At 41.7% G+C, this 20,018-nt stretch overlaps 1 protein-coding gene across 4 annotated transcripts in view; it reads right to left on the bottom strand.

Annotated features, from left to right (window-relative positions):
- Positions 1-20,018, bottom strand: part of CARS1 (cysteinyl-tRNA synthetase 1) — a 56,472-nt gene that overhangs the window by 21,093 nt on the left and 15,361 nt on the right. For all 4 annotated transcript variants that reach the window (XM_006134900.5, XM_006134899.5, XM_025190597.3 and 1 more), the window contains 11 exons: positions 18,717-18,805; positions 17,824-17,920; positions 16,612-16,710; positions 14,452-14,601; positions 13,115-13,255; positions 10,645-10,733; positions 8,610-8,731; positions 5,072-5,184; positions 4,133-4,261; positions 2,796-2,925; positions 1,936-2,039 (listed from right to left, as the gene is read on the bottom strand). In XM_006134900.5, coding sequence (XP_006134962.3) covers positions 1,936-2,039; positions 2,796-2,925; positions 4,133-4,261; positions 5,072-5,184; positions 8,610-8,731; positions 10,645-10,733; positions 13,115-13,255; positions 14,452-14,601; positions 16,612-16,710; positions 17,824-17,920; positions 18,717-18,805 — 1,263 coding nt within the window. The remainder of the gene's footprint in view (positions 1-1,935; positions 2,040-2,795; positions 2,926-4,132; positions 4,262-5,071; positions 5,185-8,609; positions 8,732-10,644; positions 10,734-13,114; positions 13,256-14,451; positions 14,602-16,611; positions 16,711-17,823; positions 17,921-18,716; positions 18,806-20,018) is intronic.

The raw sequence follows: 20,018 nt of genomic DNA, 5'->3' as shown, positions 1-20,018 counted from the left end.
TTTCACTAAGATGACATTTCTGTTGGGTTAGTTTTGTGTGCCTGCCTGCATAATTATGAAGGATCTAAAATTGCTGCATGAATGATTTGTAACTTTAATGCAGTAACTCTGCATAATGGTGCTACCACCCTTAAAATCAATCTTTAGGTTTTACATAGCACATAAAAAAGCCACCTCATTCATCACAGTACAGGCAGTCCCCAGGTTACGTACAAGATAGGGACTGTAGGTTTGTTCTTAAGTTGAATCTGTATGTAAGTCGGAACTGGCATCAGCCGCTGCTGAAACTGATCAGTTTCAACCGCGGCTGAATCTGGACGCCAGTTCTGACTTACATACAGATTCAACTTAAGAAATCCAGGCGTCCCCAAGTCAGCTACTGCTGAAACTGATCAGCGGCTGATCCCAGGAAGCCTGGGGCAGAGCAACTCTGCCTCGGGCTTCCTGTAGTCAGCCGCTGGTCAGTTTCAGGAGCGGCTGACTTGGGGACACCTGGGGCAGAGCAGCTGGGGTGCTGCTGGGTTGCTCCAGTAGCGCGGCTCCTCGGCGCTACTGGAGCAACCCAGCAGCACCCCAGCTGCACTGCCCCAGGCGTCCTGATTCAGCCGCTGCTGAAACTGACCAGCAGTGGCTGAATCAGGACGCCTGGGGCAGAGCAGCTGGGGTGCTGCCGGGTTGGTCCGGAGCGGAGCGGAGCTGTGGGACCAACCCGGCAGCCCCCAGCTGCTCTACCCCAGGGGTAGGCAAGAAAAGCCTGGTCTGCTGGGGGGGGGGGCACTAGCTGCACAGCCCCCTCCAGAAGACCAGGGAGACAGGGGTGGCAGGACCGCCCAAGTCCTCCACGGCTTTGCTCCGTCTCCCTGGTCTGCTGACCTGGGAGACGCGGAGCAAAGCCGCAGAGCACGCAGACAGTGGGACAGTCCAGGCGCGCCGCGGCTGTCCCACTACTGGCGTGCTCCGAGGCTTTGCTCCCCATCTCCCTTGTCTGGGGTCAGACCAGGGAGATGGGGAGCAAAGCCGCGGAGCACGCCCGCAGCAGGACAGCCCAGATGCGCTTGAGCTGTCCCCCTGCGGGCGTGCTCCGAGGCTTTGCTCCCCGTCACCCTGGTCTGCAGGGAGACGGGGAGCAAAGCATTGGAGCACGCCCGCAGCGGGACAGCTCGGGCACGCTTGGGCTGTCCCCCTGCGGGCGTGCTCCACGGCTTTGCTCCCCGTCACCCTGGTCTGCTGCTCGGGAGACGGGGAGCAAAGCCTTGGAGCACGCCCGCAGGGGGACAGCCCAGGCGCGCCGCGGCTGTCCCACTGCGGGCGTGCTCCGAGGCTTTGCTCCCCATCTCCCTGGTCTGCTGCTCGGGAGACGGGGAGCAAAGCCGCGGAGCACGCCCGCAGGGGGACAGCTCAAGCGCGCCCGGGCTGTCCCGCTGCGGGCGTGCTCCAAGGCTTTGCTCTCCGTCTCCCTGGTCTGCTGGTCGGGAGACGGGGAGCAAAGCCGCGGAGCACGCCCGCAGGGGGACAGCTCAAGCGCGCCCAGGCTGTCCCGCTACGGGCGTGCTTCAAGGCTTTGCTCCCCGTCTCCCTGCAGACCAGAGAGATGGGGAGCAGCTTTTCTCGCCCTGGAGGACGGGGGCGGCGGACCACGGCGCATCTGGGCGTCCCGCCGCTCCCGTCCTCCGGGGCGAGAAAAGCCCCGTTCGTAACTGCGGATCCGACATAAGTCGGATCCGCGTAACTCGGGGACTGCCTGTAATACAAAAATGGGCTCTGTCGTGTAAGATACTGAATACAACCTGAGAAGTGTTAGGAACTCTCAGTTTCCACTGAATTCAAAGGAATTGAGTGTACTTAGCTCCTTTTGAGACTGGTTTGCATTATTGGGGTATCTAATAGCACAAAGTTTATAAAGTAAGGAAGATGAAAAAAAAAAACTTTGCTTACATTCAGGAACTTCTCATACTGAATAGCTGATTCCATGGTGTTGTTTGAATAATCCAGGGTATCCTTCCAAGAGTGCATCAGGAAAGCCAGCCGTAATTGTCGTGCTATTAGGAATTTTAAAATGAAGATGTGAAGTATACTACATTTATATGGTATACTTATATAAATATACTATAAGCAGAAATGTAGAAAAATATACTACATGTATATGGTCCCCAGAATGATAGTATCTTAGCACCTTGCTGTCTTTAATGTGCTTATTCTTACCAAATCACTGTGAGGTAGGGAAATACTACTGTTTCCACTTCACAGATGTAGAACTAAGGCACAGAGAATCTAAGGGCCGTATCTATAAAGGTATTCAGAAGCAGAAAGAAGTGGATAGGTGTCTAGTGGGATTTTCAAAGGCCTTTTAAAAATCCTACATTTTTAAGAGGTAAAACACATTGGAAAAATCTGGACATAAGAGACTTGCCCTAGATCACATGGGAATTACGAGGTGGAGTAGGGACTTGAATCCATGACTACCAATACCTAGACTATTTAATGTCTTAAATGCTGAACTAACCATCCTTTTACAAGCAAAATCAAGTGAGTATTCCAATGCTTTCCCCCATACATTACTATACTATATACTAAAAAAATACTGTAAAGCATAAATTCAATTACAAAAAGCCCCAGCAACAACTAACCTAAAATAACCCAAGTGTGTCAAATCTGATTTTTAATCAGGAAATGTACAAAAGAAATAACATTCAATTTATAACTTTTTTTAAATTGCTACTTTTCCTGACTTAATTGTCTTTAAAATATATTTTACAAACTTCATAAAAGAGTTTCTTCCATAAATAAGATTTTACCTGTATGTTTCTTCAGTGCATCTTTGATAGTAATGAAGTTTTTTAAAGATTTAGACATTTTACAGCCAGCAATCGTTAAATGACCAGTATGCAAAAAATATCGTACCCAGTGATCATTTTCAAAATATGCCTGCAGCAAAACCACAAACAGAAAGGGTCAGTTTTTGGATTTTTTTTTTAAACACATATGTGCACATACCACACACATTTTTTTTTCCTGTTCAGAAACCTATTCTCTGTAACAAAATCCAAGCAACTCTGCCTCGGGCTTCCTGTAGTCAGCCGCTGATCAGTTTAAGCAGCGGCTGACTTGGGGACACCTGGGGAAGAGCAGCTGGGGTGCTGCCCGGTTGGTCCAGTAGCGCCGAGGAGCAGCGCTGCAGGACCAACCCAGCAGCCTCAGCTGCTCTACCCCAGGCAAGAAAAGCCTGGTCTGCTGGGGGGCGCACTAGCTGTGCCCCCCAGCAGACCAGGGAAACCAGGACGGCGGGACAGCGGAGATGCGCTGCGGTCCCGCCCGCATCCTCCCCAGCTTTGCTCCGTGTCTCCCTGGTCTGCTGGGGGGTCTCCAGGAAGACGAGGAGCAAAACTGCGGAGGGGTTCGGGCAGCGGGGCAGCCCAGGCACTTCTGGGCTGTCCCGCTGCCGGCTTCCCCCGATGCTTTGCAAAGCCGCGGAGGGGCTCGGGCAGCCGGGCAGCCCAGGCGCGCCTGGGCTGTCCTGCTGCCAGCTTCCCCCAAGGCTTTGCAAAGCCGTGGAGGGGCTGGGGCAGCTCAGGCGTGCCTGGGCTGCCCTGCAGCCCCAGCCCCTCCGCGGCTTTGCAAAGCCTCGGGGGAAGCCGGCAGAGGGACAGCCCAGGCGCGCCTGGGCTGCCCCGCTGCCTGAGCCCTTCCGCGGCTTTGCTTCGCGTCTTCCTGGTCTGCAGACCAGGGAGACGCGGAGCAGCTTTTCTCGCCCCGGAGTACACGGGCGGTGGGACCGCGAGGTCCCGCAGTCCGTGTCCTCCGGGGCGAGAAAAGCCCCGTTCGTAACTGCGGATCCAACATAAGTCGGATCCGCGTAAGTCGGGGACTGCCTGTAGTTATAAATAATACCCAAGATTATAGTAATCAGAGAGAAAGTCAGAAAAAAATAAAAAAATTCTAGTAACTACTTTTTAAATTTGTGCCTTGAAGATCACTTTGTATATGATCAAATTAACTATTTTGTTGATAGTCACCAGCTAAGAGAATGGCATCTTAAGAGTTTGGTGTTAGTGGATTTTTTTTTTAAGTTTCAGTCAAATATAAAAACTCTTATGCAAGAGAAACTAAAGAAAGATGTTGATTACATCACTACCTCAGACTGTGCCAATTCATTATCATGATGTGGGAACCGAAGATCAAATCCCCCTCCATGAATGTCCATCGACTCTCCCAGAATGGATCCAGCCATAGCAGAACATTCAATGTGCCAACCTGGACGGCCCTGATTACAGATAAACAAGTTACTTCAATACAGGTTAAATATTTCGTGGATTTTTTGTTTGTTTTTTGATTTTAAAAGAAACCCTTCTAAATAGAAACTGCTTTCTGAATCATTCATTTGTCCACTAATAAATATAAATAAATTAAAATGACCCACAGATGTATGAGGAAGAATAGATTTTTAATTCTCATCCTTGGTAGGATACAAGAATAGTGTTGAATTTCAAGATCTCCCAAGCTGTAATAACTATGAGCAGATAGATACAGAACACAATCCTTCCCCTCTAATACTTTGAAAATTAAGTATGGCATTCAGGTAATGATATTGGAAAATATGCATTTATTCTAGGAGTTATAAGGCTTGGGACCCTTAAAGTTGTTTATACAAACTACTTTTAAATGAGTGCAACCTTCTCCCCATTCATTCCAACAGACATTTTAATTTGAACACTGAACAGAAACTTTAGGAGGTTAATAGTGAGAGAGATAATGGGAAAGTGGACATGACAGATCCCCATGTCTAGAATTACATTGATAATACTGATGTAATGGACAAAATCTTTGCACATAAACTTCTATTTGAGAAATGACTAACAACTGGATAACTACACTGTATAGCATTTTATTAAAAGAATGCTACTTTGCTATTTTGCTCAATGCCACTGAGCAAAATATTATTCCAATGAACATTTCCTTATATTCAAGATGAGGCTGTATCATTTGTTGTAAACATTAATACAGATGCTGTCCATAAATTGTAGAATGATTGGCTTATGTATTATGTTTGCAGTTGAAACACACAGATCTTTACCTTTCCCCAAGGAGAGTTCCAGGAGGGCTCTCCTGGTTTAGAGGATTTCCACAAAGCAAAATCATTTGGTGAACGTTTCTCACTCAAGCGTTCAGCCGAGATACTCAGGTCACCTGTCAATGGAGAAAACATTGTAAATATTTACACTTTCTTGAAACATTAGCTTTACCTACTCCTGGCTTTGATGTATTTCAATTAAAAAAAAAAATCTCACTAAAATTTACAACTGACAATTGTAATCCTTTGGTTCCTGACTAATCCTTAGTCTCTCCTGAGACTACCAACAAAGGTTAAAAAACAAATAGTCTTGCAGCACCTTAAATTAAATTAAATTATATGAGAAAGAATTAATGGACACAAATCAGATATCCGAAAACGCAACACACAGAAACCTGTTGGGGAACATTTTAACTTGCCTGGGCACTCATTAATGGATCTCACAGTCATCTTATTATTTCAAACCAATTTCAAAAGCCAGCTCGACAGGGAAGCTACAGAACTTAATTTCATTTGTAAGTTTGATTCCTACAATAGAAGTCTAAACAAAGACATTTGCTGGATGGTCTGCTACATTCCACATCCTAATGACATATAAAAACAAACAAAGGTACTTAAAGTGGGTACAGGACTACGTAGCACTTTAAAGACTAACAAGATGGTTTATTAGATGATGAGCTTTCGTGGGCCAGACCCACTTCCTCAGATCAAATAGTGGAAGAAAATAGTCACAACCATATATACCAAAGGATACAATTAAAAATTAATTTTTAATTGTATCCTTTGGTATATATGGTTGTGACTATTTTCTTCCACTATTTGATCTGAGGAAGTGGGTCTGGCCCACGAAAGCTCATCATCTAATAAACCATCTTGTTAGTCTTTCAAGTGCTACATAGTCCTGTATTTTGTTTCAGCTACACCAGACTAACACGGCTACATTTCTATCACTATTCTTAAGGTGGGTACTAAGTATTCTTATCAGCTTCATTTAGCATGGACACTCTAATTGACAATTTTCCCCTCTTTTCTTCTTTTTCCTCCTCTTCCCCCACATCCCCTCTCGGTGCTATTTAATTGAAAACTGGACCTGTTAAACTTATTCATCTGAAGAAGTGGGTTGTGCCCATGAAAGCACATGATACAACCTATATTTTTTGTTAGTCTCTAAGGTGCTGCAAGACTATTAGTTGGTTTTTAAGTTTTTCCAGTTACAGACTAACATGGCTACCCCTCTGAAATTTATCAACAAACGCGTCAGTTGTGAAGCTTCTTAAGGCCTGTAGTACGTGATTTGACTGACACACTCTCTCAGCATGCATAACTACAGACAGTCCCCGACTTACGCGGATCCGACTTATGTCGGATCCACACTTACGAACGGGGCTTTTCTCGCCTCGGAGCTCACGAGCGGTGGGTCGCCACCCATGTCCTCCGGGGCGAGAAAAGCTTCTCCCTGTCTCCCTGGTCTCCTGGGGGGGTCCAGCAAAGTCGCTGGACCCCCCAGCAGACCAGGGACACCCGAGCAAAGCCGCACAGGCGGCATCCTGCCGCCTGTGCGGCTTTGCTCGGGGGCAAAGGATCAAAGCCACATGGGCGGCAGGGTCCCTCCACCTGTGCGGCTTTGCTCGGGTCTCCCTGGTGTGCTGGGGGGAACTCCCCCCAGCACCCCAGGGAGACAGGAGCAAAGCCGCACGGGCAGCGGGGTCCCTCCGCCTGTGCGGCTTTGCTCCGGTCTCCCTAGTCTGCTGGGGGGGGGGGGCAGGGGGCGCAGCTAGTGTGTCCCCCTCCCCCCTCGAGCAGACCAGGCTTTTGTTGCGGGACGCCTCGGGTAGAGCAGCTGGGGTGCTGCCGGGTTGGTCCTGTGCTCCAGATTCAGCAGCTGTTGAAACTGATCAGGCTGATTCCAGGAAGCTGGGGGCAGAGCAACTCTGCCTCCGGCTTCCTGTAGTCAGCCCCTGGTCAGTTTCAGTGGCAGCAGCTGAATCTGGAGCCAGTTCCGACTTACATACAAATTCAACTTAAGAACAAACCTATAGTCCCTATCTTGTACGTAACCCGGGGACTGCCTGTACCTGGCACCGCTTTCTCTCCTCCCTGCCAAAAATGTTAAGATTACAAATGAATAAGTCAAAAGTTAAAAAGTGCCAGAATAAAGGTTGCCAGTACAACCTTAATTCAATGCTCTTTTGTGTATGCATTATAATCTGATATTCAATTACATGATTATATATTATTTTTTTCCACAGCAACTCTGTCTTATTCAGGAGAGAGCACAGGTGATGGGCTATAATCATTGAATAGACGGTTATTCAGTATTCCTTTTTATCCTTATTATTCAATGTGGGATCTCATATCCTAATTTTTGCACACCATTCAAACCTTGCATTGAATATAAAATTATTAAATTGCTCTTAGGTATCATGCTTTGTAGCAAATTTTAGCATCACCTTCCACCACAGGTTTAATTAAAAGAGAGCTGCACCTATTTAGAAAAGCACAGTAACACAAGTATTCATAAGGTAAATAACTGTTCTTGATACATAAAAGCAATTTACATTTGAAGCAATTTACATTTGAGGCAAGCTGTAACAAGAATTGATCCAACCCTATTGGAAAAAAGCTAATTTGCAGAGCTGATCAGGAATTGTTCAACTAAATGTGCTTATTTCAAAAAATGCTGATCATTTAAAAAAAAATTTTTTTTTGCAGGAAAGGGTCAATTTAGACAAATTTCTTAACTCAAAATTGTTGGATAAATGTTTAATAGTTATTGAGGAAACCTCACTGAAACATAGAATGAAAGATTCTGGGTTACCATTTCAAAATGACTTTTCAAAATGTAAGATAGAATAATTTTTTTTAATATAGAAAAAGCAGTTAAAATTGAAGTGTTTTGACTGATGCAAACTAGGGATGTAAATGGTTAACCAGTTAACCCTCAACAGATGGGGTTTACAGGTTCTGGTTAACTATTGGAGACTGATGCAGCTTCCCACCCACTATGGGCAGGAGGCTGCCCCAGCTCGGCGGGGCCCACCAAGGGTCAAGAGTGCTCCAGCCCAGCCAGAGCAGCCACTGTTTGGTGGTAGCCCTGGCCCAGCCATGCCGGAGCAGCCGCTGTCCATAGCACCGTGGGGGAAGGAGCCGGAGGAGGGGAAGGGTGCACTCTAGCACAGCCAGACTGGAGTGGCACCCTCATCAACCCCCTCTTTAATCGGTTAACCAGTTAAACACTGTGTTCAATCAGTTAGTCAATTAAACAGGATTTTACATCCCTAATGCAAACTGATTCTTCCCCTTCTCTTTCCCCTCAGATTTTTGATTCATAACATTTTTTGAGAGTGACTTCTTATCCGGACTTGGGACAGAAATTTGTTAAAAAAACAAAACAAAACCTCTACTCATTCGTAAATCCAAAAATAAAAGTGCACTGTGGAGACTATAAAGTTTCCACTTTGCTAATGGGCCTGTACCAAGTCAATGGGAATGACTGATGCTGTGTATGTTGACTACCTGAAGTGAATATTGATTTCATTACCTTCACCCTCCTGAAGAGCTTTCTGATCACCTACAGCTTCAGGAACCAACTTAGCATAGGAGTGTTTCTCAGTGGCATCAAACTTCATTGTATCAAAGTAGACAGACCCATTTGAAACATAACTAGAAGGTTTAAAAGAATTTAAGAAAATCTCTATCAATATAAAACTAAAACTCAGCAAAAAGTATCTCTATTACAGCCTATATAAAATCCTCAGCAGGACTACTTGAGGAGTATGGCAAATGTTCAACATAAGTAAGGATGCAGAATTTGGCGCTAAGTCGTTAAAGTGCACGGTAAAAAACTTTAAATAAAAACTATAAAAGAAAGCATAATTGTGTCATAGAAAAGCCAATTAAAATTAATTAATTAAATAAATATAATAGCAAGATATAAAAGGACACTATCAGGTATCTCTCCTTTGTAAATGTTCATGTTTCCTCCCAACTTTTGAGAACTGATAGGACGTAGCTAAGATTCCTTTTTTGGACCAAATTTAGTTGGTGGAAGACAGAGACAAACTTTCAAGCTACACTGAGCTCCCCGGGTCCATTACAAGATCTCTCACCTACCATATCTTTCTCGTTTATTTACCAATACATTTTGTCCCCCTCTATTTGGCCAATTAGTTTTGTCATGGCTTTAATGGGACTCAAGTTATCCTTGGGTCCCCCTTCCCCGCCACATACACACACTTCTTTGTTTCAAAAGTCACCAGAAGTGTTCAGCACTCAGAGCACAGGGCCCATTTTTCAGCAGATCTATGGCATGAGCGTAGGCACAAATGTAGGTTTTGAACATATGTATATTTGACACATGATGGCTGTTTGAACTAGGGATGTAAAATCCTGGTTTATCAGTTAACCAGTCGAATGTTAGGTGAGCCTAACGTTTAACCAGTTAACCAACTAAGCGGGATCAGGGCTGGAGACTGCTCCAATCTGGCTGGATCAGTCTCCAACTTGGGAGATGCCAGCTCTCAGACCTGTGCTGAGGCTCCCAGCCCCCCCGATTGTGGGGCATCTGGGCTCCCTGCAGACAGAGGCTACTCTGGAGCAGCCCCAGGACCTCCCCGCAGGGCTGAAACAGTTAACCAGAACTGCTAAGCATTACTCATTTAGGGTGACACCAGATAAAACTTTAAAAACAACAAATAGTCTTCTGTCATCCGAAGAAGTGGGTTGTGACCACAAAAGCTCATGATACCATCTACATGTTTTGTTAGTCTTTAAAGTGCTACCAGACTATTTGTTGATTTTTAAGTTTTTCCTGTTACAGACTAACTCATACCCATCTGAAACTTACCAGATTACCAGTTACCCTTTCACATCCCTGGTTTGAAATTTACCATAATGTATGAAATTTCCCTGCTATTCTAGAACAATTAAGCTTTTAAAACTCTTCTCAGCAAGATATTTTTGTGGTGAAAAACTGTCATACAATAAATATGTACCTGTTTAAGCTATATATCAGAAAAAGATTTTAAGTTAAGATGCCTGGATATTTAGGCACCCAGGTAGAAATGTCTTGATTTTCAAGGTACTAAGCAACAGCAAGTGTCTAAGAAGTCAGTAAGAGAAGCAGATCTGCACGTGAAAAAAATTAAGCAATTTCTACTTATGTGCCTAAATAAACATATAATGGCCAGTTTTCACTTCCATTTCTGAAAATAACTGTCCAACACTATGGGTAAAATCCTGGCCCTGTTAAAGTCAGAATTTTTCCACTGATTAAACGTGGCTGGAATTTCACCCTATATCTTTATTACCTGAACTCTCTGTTTGTAAAAGAGCATAAAAACCACAGTAACATTTTTATAAGGTTTGAGATTATTCCTTGAGTGTGAAGGAACAAGCTAATTATTTTTCCCCCAAAGAAACACTACTTGAATGCAGTCTCTGCTACTCTTGCTTATAGTAACATGGCTCCACTGTATATTTCAGAATTATTATTTCAGTATTAGAGCTTTACTTTGTTACACTATAATTGCAGAAATAATTCTGAAGTGTTGCACAGAACCCATAACAGCACTTACCCATAACCATTATCTACGATTTTTTGAACAAATTCCACAATTTCCGGTACATATTCACTGACCCTAGTTAAAACATCAGGAGGTAACACCTAAAAAGGAAAATGGGCATTTATATACAATCCATTTCATATAACTTTTCATGACAAAAATCTCAATTAAAACTCATCATCCTTGTGATGTAGGTAATAACGATTTATAAAAGAGAAAAACTAAGGCAGAGTTAAATGCCTTACTCTAAGGAACACAGCAAGTGGCAGTCAGAAGTAGAACTTACACGTTCTAATTCCTAGTTTCCCGAGTACTCTGGTACTTGAAAGAGCCATTGGAACTCTTTCCAAAACTTTTTATACCATCAGCCAAGTTACTAATGGTCTGACTGCTGGAGATGAAAGCTGTTCAATTTGTGGCATCTCTGGCTAGGCAGGGATTATTCCCCATCACATTTCAGACCTACTTGCCAGGTAGAATAGCAACATTCAGTTATTTGAACCTACATATAGACAATAACATTTAGCTATTAAAAAAAACATCTCAGGGCAGGCTTGTTTATTGTTACCATAGAGTTAGTTACAATTTCTTAGGCACCCAGAGATGGCAGACTATAAGAATATAAGACTGGCCATACTGGATCAAACCAAAGGTCCATCTAGCCCAGTATCCTGTCTTCCAACAGTGGCTAATGCCAGATGCCCAAGTGGGAGTGAACCAATCAAGCAATCCCTCTCCTGTCAACCATTTGACAAACAGAGGCTAGGGACACTATTCCTATCCATCATGACTAATAGCCTAACCTCCATGAATGTATCTAGTGCTTTTTTGAATCCTGTTAAAGTCCTGGTCTTCACAACATCCTCTGGCAAGGAGTTCCACAGACTGTGTTCTGTGTGAAGCAAAACTTCCTTTTGTTTGTTTTAAACCTGCTACCTATTAATTTAACTTGGTGACCCCTAGTTCTTTTGCTATGGGAACAAGTAAATAACGTTTCCTTATTCACTTTTTCTACATCAGTTATGATTTTATAAACATCTATCATGTCCTCCCTTAGGCTATGTCTAAACTACATCCCTCTTTCAAAAGAGGGATGTAAATTAAGCAGATCGAAAGCGCAAAAGAAGTGGGGATTTAAATATCCCGCACTTTATTTGCATAATCGTGTCACAGCATTCTTTCAAAAAAGGGTATTTCAAAAGTGAAACCGCTGCCTAGACATGGTTCTTTCAAAAAACCAAACAAACCCTTTTTCGAAAGATCCTGTACTCCTACGCTGTGACATGATTATGAAAATGAAGTGTGGGATATTTAAATCCTCACTTCATTTGCACTTTCAATCTGCCTAACGTACATCCCTCTTTCAAAAGATGGATGTAGTTTAGACATTCTCTTAGTTTCCTCTTTTCTAAACTGAAAAGTCCCAGGGTATGTCTACACTACCCCGCTAGTTCGAACTAGCGGGGTAATGTATGCATACCGCACTTGCTAATGAAGCCCGGGATTTGAATTTCCCGGGCTTCATTAGCATAAGCGGGGAGCCGCCATTTTTAAATCCCCGCTGCTTCGAACCCCGTGTAGCGCGGCTACACGGGGCTCGAACTAGGTAGTTCGGACTAGGGTCCTATTCCGAACTACCGTTACTCCTCGTGAAACGAGGTGTACCGGTAGTTCGGAATAGGCACCCTAGTCCGAACTACCTAGTTCGAGCCCCGTGTAGCCGCGCTACACGGGGTTCGAAGCAGCGGGGATTTAAAAATGGCGGCTCCCCGCTTATGCTAATGAAGCCCGGGAAATTCAAATCCCGGGCTTCATTAGCAAGTGCGGTATGCATACATTACCCCGCTAGTTCGAACTAGCGGGGTAGTGTAGACATACCCCCAGTCTTTTTAATCTCTCTTCATATAGGACGCATTCTAAACCCCTAATAATTTGTGTTGCCCTTTTCTGAGCCTTTTCCAATACCAATATATCTTTTTTGAGATGAAGCGACCACATCTGTATTCAGAGAAAGAGAAACTCTTGTTGTGCAGTTAGTGTCCCCAGCCATACATCTCAAATTCCAGACTGAGGTTGGGTGGTGAAAGGCACATGTTAGCAATGTCGGAAGAAGGAAAATAGACCTTATTAATGGGCAAAGGAATGAGACACCCACCCGATGAGTTTGCCCAGTTCATCTAAAGGGGAAGGAATGTAGTATAGACACGTACTACAAGTGCCTGATCATTAGATGGATAGAAAAGTTAACAATCAGTTGCAGGATTGCTACAATGAAGAAAAAAGGACAGCAGGGTCTTAGGGCATTGATTTAATAGCTACCAGTTCATTAAAGGTTAAAGATTATCAATAAGGTGGTGGGCTGAGGTCTTCTAGCATAATCAGTTTGTGTGAATTTTATTTCAGAGCTTTCTGAGGGTGCAGCCAGCAGTACACATGCCTACATCATACAAAGACCATACGAAAGAAAAGCTTGTTTACTTACATTGAGGGCTTCCATATCTTTATGATACTCCCTTTCCCAGAATTTGGGGAGGCTAGAAAATATGGAGTTGTCAGTCACCTGACTGCCAAACTTGATATCTAGCCACTCGGACAGCACATCTTTTGCTTCTTCCAAGCATTTCTATGGAAAGAAAATCATATAGATATAACAGTTCAGAGAAACACAAATCTAGAAAAAGTCTTATTTATGAGCCTAGACAGTAATGCTTTTTAATAGAAAAAAAAAGTTTTCGCACTGTTAATTCTCCGAGGCATGAATGTTCTCACTCCTATCATGCTTTGCAACCTTTTGTATGCTTGGAGAAAAGATAAGATGGGTACATAATTTACACCTGGAGAATCTTTATGATGTTCTGATAGAAGATACAGAGAAGTACTGAGGGAGTTGCATTTTGCTGAAGATCAAGAGAAATATCACTCAAATGAATAAAAGGTAATTCAGTAAACAAGTGTATCCTAAATATTATTCAGGATATTTTTTCAAATAACACACAGTATGCACTCTGAGGACATTTATAATCAACCTACAAAAAATACCTACTTTAGTGAGATAATAGATTTTTTGTAAAAACAAACACATTTACGAAAGCACTCGTTTCTGTAGCTGGAAGAACCATAAGTTGGGGCAAAAAGGGTGCATTTCACAAAAGCAAGGAGCACAATAGCTATTGCACCAAACAGCTTGAGAGAGTGGCAATATCATCCAGAACACTACTCACCAACAGACATTTGTTAAAATAGTTGTTATATTTACTGAAGCTTATCCAAAGCACAATTAAGTCAATAGGAATCTTTCCATTTATTTTAATAGGCTTTGGTTCAGGCCCTTATATAAGAGAACAGATATTTCCGAAGTAATTTGGAATCATCAGTTTGATGAACAAGAGGCATAAAATACTTGCATGGTACAGCAATGAAACGGTCAAAAATATTTGCATATGCACTGTGGACAGATCTCTATGTTCAACAATTGATGTCATAAATCCCTTCCCAAGACAGAAATTCTATGAAAGAAAGCTAAAGATATGAGTCTAATATTGCGGGGGAGAAAATATTTTACTAAAACCTGGAAATAACTGGAAAAAGCGGCTATTAAAAAAGAAGATCATGAGGAGGTTCTGCAGTGCCTGAGGCTAATTTGAGTGACATGAAAAGTATTTAACTGAACTCATGACACAGTTTTACCATGTTGATTGTTATGTATTTAGAAAGTCTCATTCCTTTCTCCATTACTGTTTTTAGTAAATACACATTTATAGAATGTATTTCAGAAAACTGTTAACAAACTGGTGCGATTTAAAACTCATTCATATTGACCTCAGTATATGTCTTGATTTCTTCTCCGGGAAGTTTCTTTTGCACAGCTTCTTCTAGATGATCCACAGCAGATTTCACTGAATTCTGAATTCTTTCCAGCATTTGCTTTTTATCTGGGTCAGTGGTGTCATTTAACTTAGCTGAAAAAGGCTACATTAAGAAATATTTATCAAATAATGTACAGTAAAAAAGAAAAAAAAAATCTATCGAAGAGGTTTAACTGGATGAACTATAGGCACTTTTTTCATGTTCTGGCGTGCTGTATGTGTAGCTCATTCAACAGTTGTATATTCCTCATGTAAAATATATTCTAAGTACTTGAGATGAGTAGAATGTTTTTCCACTAGCTGTCACATTGAAATCTATCAGACTACTCACAGAATAATATACTACTCAACATGAGCAAAGGAGGAATAAAGCCATCAGTTTTAACGGTCCAAAAGAATATTCGTATATAATTCCATTCACATTTGACTTAACAAGCTATATAACATTAAGGCTGTGTCTACATTGGCACCCTTTTTCGGAAAAGGTATGCTAATGAGACAAGTCAGAATTGCAAATGCCGCAGGGGATATTTAAATATTCCCCGCGGCATTTGCATGAACATGGCTGCCGCTTTTTTCTAGCTCGAGGCTTTGCCGGAGAACAGCGTCAGTCTAGACGGGATCTTTCGGAAAATAAAGCCTTTTCCGGAAGATCCCTTATTCCTGATTTTAAAAGGAATAAGGGATCTTCAGGAAAAGGCTTTATTTTCCGAAAGATTCCGTCTAGACTGGCGCTTTTCTCCGGCAAAGCCCCGAGCCGGAAAAAAGCAGCAGCCATGTTCATGCAAATGCCGCGGGGGATATTTAAATCCCCCACGGCATTTGCAATTCTGACTTGTCTCATTAGCATCCCTTTTCCGGAAAAGGTGCTAATGTAGACACAGCCTATGTGTTCCTCATAGATTGTTTTTAATCTTTAGAACATAGTAACTACTAAAATTTAGCACTTTCCTTTAATCTCAATGCTCTCTACAAAAGTAAGCAAAGCATCATTCCCCATTTTATAGACGGGATAAATTTAACCACAGAGAAATTAAGTGACAAGTCAGTGTCAGACCTAAAATGCAGATCTCCTAGCTCCCAGCTCTGTGCCTTAGTTCATAAGGTTGATAATCGCTAATCTTTTTTTCAATCCATGACCCACAAAAAGGCCAAAAAATCATCCTTTACCTACTACATCCCCTAAATTATAACACTCCTTGTTCAATGCTGCCAATGCCATTATAGGGAGTAGAAATGTAGCTGTGTTAGTCTGGTGTAGCTGAAGCAAAATACAGGACTATGTAGCACTTTAAAGACTAACAAGATGTTTTATTAGGAAGTGGGTCTGGCCCATGAAAGCTCGTCATCTAATAAACCATCTTGTTAGTCTTTAAAGTGCTACATAGTCCTGTACTATAGGGAGTGTCATTTATAATATAATAATAATAATAATAATATATGGAGATATACCTATCTCATAGAACTGAAAGGGACCTTGAGAGGTCATTGAGTCTACTCCCCTGCCCTCACGGCAGAACCAAGTACCATCTCTGACAGATTTGCCCCAAATCCCTAAATGGCCCCTTCAATGATTGAACTCATAACCCTGAGCTCAGCAGGCCAATGCTCAAACAACTGAGCTACCTCACCCCTCAAGGTTATATTCAAATCTATTGCATAAAGAAAGTCTACATATATACTTTTCATATGAGGACTTTACTTAAATTTGTGTTTTTAACTTGGCACACTCTCAAGTAATATTGCAGCAAAAACATGAATCTTTCTCAAATTACATACATATATGCAGATTACATGTCTGGGATCAAAATCAGGCATGCATTTTCTACATGCAATTTTATGCCTAATTTGAAAGAAATATTTGACACATATTTAATAAATGATCAAAAAAACTACAGATGTGAAGATGGCTGTTAATTTCCAATAATACAGCACCATACGTTTTCCTGGTGGATGGTCGTGATTCAGCAAGGTGCTCTAAGCAATTTTAATTTTAAGCCCAACTTTAGGCATACAAGCAGTCCTATATAAGTCATCAGAATTCCCCACATTCTTAAAGTACGTTGCTGAATCAGAGCCTTAAGTTTTCCTCTGCTAGTATCTATGAGCTCACCTCTGAAGCAATTTGAACATCCTCAAGTAGCTGGACTGCAGGTAGCTTCTTTTCTCTATACTGTTCATAAAGATAATTTTGTCTTGCTCTCTTGATTATCTATGAGGCAATAATATTGAAACATATTTCTAAAAAGGGCAAAGTCCAAAATACCAATGTATTTCCCTATTACATACTTAAGAAGGACCCCTAAATTCAACATGCTACAAGAATTATATAGCTAATTAACACCACTGAAGCGTATCAAATAAACAGCCATGAAATTAAAAGCCTTAATAACCAATAATGAAGCAGGCCGCTCAAATAAGTTACCTTTGAAAAAATACTGTTAATCTTCATTGTCAATAACTGCATTCACTTCTACATCATCTTGGACAGATTAGATTTTTAACTGGTAAATGTCTGTAAGGCTTGATTTCCTCATATACACACAAATTGTCAAAATATTTCCATCCATGATAACAGAAGTTTTTGAAAGATAGGCAAAGAAGGAAAAATACTAAGAACTTATTAAAGATTGATTTAAGAGAATTTACTTTATATATGTTGATATCTGAAGTTGACAGTTTTGGTTTTAATGACTATAAAGCATCAACTTTCTGAATTTCAACATTTACTGTCATTAAACACCACGTACTTGACCATAGCTCATTGTCTGGCTCATTCCCTCCCACAACTTATAATGAAAAAAATAAATTAAAAAATTAAAATACTTAAAACTTACAATTCTGAAAATTTAAAATTTGATAAAAAGGGAAAATGTTTAAAAAATAAACAGGATACTATTAACTGAAATTATAAACAAAAATTGAATTCTATAAAATGCTACTTATACACAAAAGCATTAGGAATATAAATTATTAAAGGCTTTGCTAATGTCTAGCCAGTGTAACTGAATTAGGTACAGTAACTGAAAATCAAGGTCTTTGTGACAGAGATTAGAATCAGGCTACAGGAGGTAATTAAAGTTACAAGTCTAGCCTTATCAAATGGATAACACACACTACACACATTAGGGATGTAAAATCCTGTTTAACCAGTTAACATATTAAATGGGGATGGGTGGGAGGGCCATTTCAGTCCAGAGGCTGTAGTCTCACCCGGGGCTGGAGCAGTTACTGTTCATATCCCTAAAAAACATGTATATTGACTCCCAATCCTTGGACTTGGTCAACCTATTGTATTTTAGAAGCACCTTTAAAGACACCTTACCTTATCATCAATATCTGTAATATTTATACAGTAGAACACATCATATTTAAAGTAATCCCTCAACACTCTTCTCAGGATATCAAATGAGATGTATGACCTACAAAAAATGTCAAAAGATAGAACTTATTTTTACCTATTGGACACCTCATATATACACATCTATTATATGCAAGAACAAGGTTAATGCAGTACTGAATGAGGTTTTAAATCCTGCTCCCCCAAAGTCATATTCCCCACTGAAGTTCCCTTAGCAACATTAACTTCCCCTCTACAACTAACAGGCATTCATTGAGTGATAACAAATATAAATGGTAATTTTATTTTACTACCGTAGAGTACTAGAGTTGTCATCTAGCAATTAGACATGTCTAATTCTCTGTACCTGGTTTGACATATTCCTAGGGATTATCAGCTTTATTTTGTAAGCAACTAAATAATCTCAGGACTCCTATGGCACCTTAGAGAGATTTATCAGGGCATAAGCTTTCATAGATAAATTCCACATCATCATCTTATTCCCTAATAAATCTAAAAAAACCAAATAGCCTGGTAGCACGTTATAGACTAACAAAACATGCAGATGGTCTCATGAGCTTTCGTGGGACACAGCCCATTTCTTCAGATGACGGGCCCACAAAAGCTCATGATCACATCTACATGTTTTGTTAGTCTATACATGTTTTGTTAGTCTATAAAGTGCTACCAGACCATTTGTTTTTTAGTTTATTCTGTACAGACTAACTCAGCTACTCCCTGAAGCTCCTAATAAACATGTTAGTCTCTAAGGTACAAAAGGACTCCTCATTGTTTTTGCAGATACAGACTAACATGGCTACACCTCTGAGACAAAATAAACTGTTAACTTTTTATCAAAGGAAGAAACTCTGTAGTACCTTGCATGTCCCATGTGAGAAGCATCATATACTGTTGGGCCACAGCAATACCATGTCACTTTTTTGCCATTTTGGGGCTGAAATACATCCTTAATTGGAAAGGAACATACAGTGAGCAGAAGAAATTGACACATGGTCTCAGCTCAGCAACTTCAGGCACACAGGCATATCAAGCTAATGTGATTATATGAACTTGCATTATAATACAACAATCACACTCAATTTTACTGTAAGAAAAGAATGCTTACTTTATGACACAAAACAGTTTAGCGTTTTTCATTAGCTGCAGCTGACAAAATGTGATATCAAAGTCTGGGCTTTTTCTACACTTAACAGTTTACAGCATAGCTGTGGCAGTGCTTTAATAATCAAACTGTGGCCATAGCATAAGCATTGGGAGAGAGGTCTCCCAGCACTTGATACAAACCACCTATATGAAAGAAATAGCTAACAGCACTGGGAGCTTTGCTCCCAGCGCTGTAGCATGGTTCACACTGGTACTTTACAGCACTGTAATTGCTGCGGTTGGTGGAGAGTGTTTTTTCACACCCCTAAACAAGAAAGTTACAGCGCTGTGACATGCCAGTGTATACTTGGCCCCAGACAGACAAATGAGTCAGATCTTCATTAAACCCTTAGCAGATGTTACACACACATGCAAAGGACAGCGCAAGGTCTAGTTTACATGGAGACTTTTTTCGGTATAACCCAAAGTGTGAATTTAAATCAATATAGTTACACCAGTATAACTCTCAGTTTGGATGTTGTTATTCCCATACAAGAGTCGCGCATTTTAAAAATTTAGCTTACTAAGAACATTTAGCTTAAAATCTAAAAGAAATAAGCTGTTGATTAGGGAGGTTAAATATCAATTAACTGAATAGTCAATTAACCTCATGAATTCTTATCGGTTACTCGACTATTCTATAGTTCCCAGCAATGGGGCCAGCAGCCAGTGTGCTCTGGCCCCACTCCTGAGGAGCCCCCTTCCACTCCATGCTGCTGCCTCTGTATCACTTCAGAACCCACCCCGACTCCCTACCTTCAGCAAGTCCCTTATCCTGCTTTCCTAATGCGGGAGGCTGCAGTGTGGGGTCCCAGGCGGGAGCTGGTCTGCAAGGGGAGTCAGTTTAAAAGCCAGTGGCAGCAGCCCCTGGCCAGGGATTGAGGTAGGAGGGGCTAAGCTCCTGGACCCAGCGCAAGATGGAACTGAACCGGGCTGCCTTCCCGCCTGGCTCTTAATACACTTATGCAGAGCCACAGCGGGGGTAGGTCCCAAATCTGGGGCGAGCAAGGACTGAG

Source organism: Pelodiscus sinensis, chromosome 5, assembly GCF_052426305.1.
Source record: "Pelodiscus sinensis isolate ZL-2025 chromosome 5, ASM5242630v1, whole genome shotgun sequence".
Classification (NCBI taxonomy): Eukaryota; Metazoa; Chordata; order Testudines; family Trionychidae; genus Pelodiscus; species Pelodiscus sinensis.
This window is presented reverse-complemented; position numbering and strand designations above follow the sequence as displayed.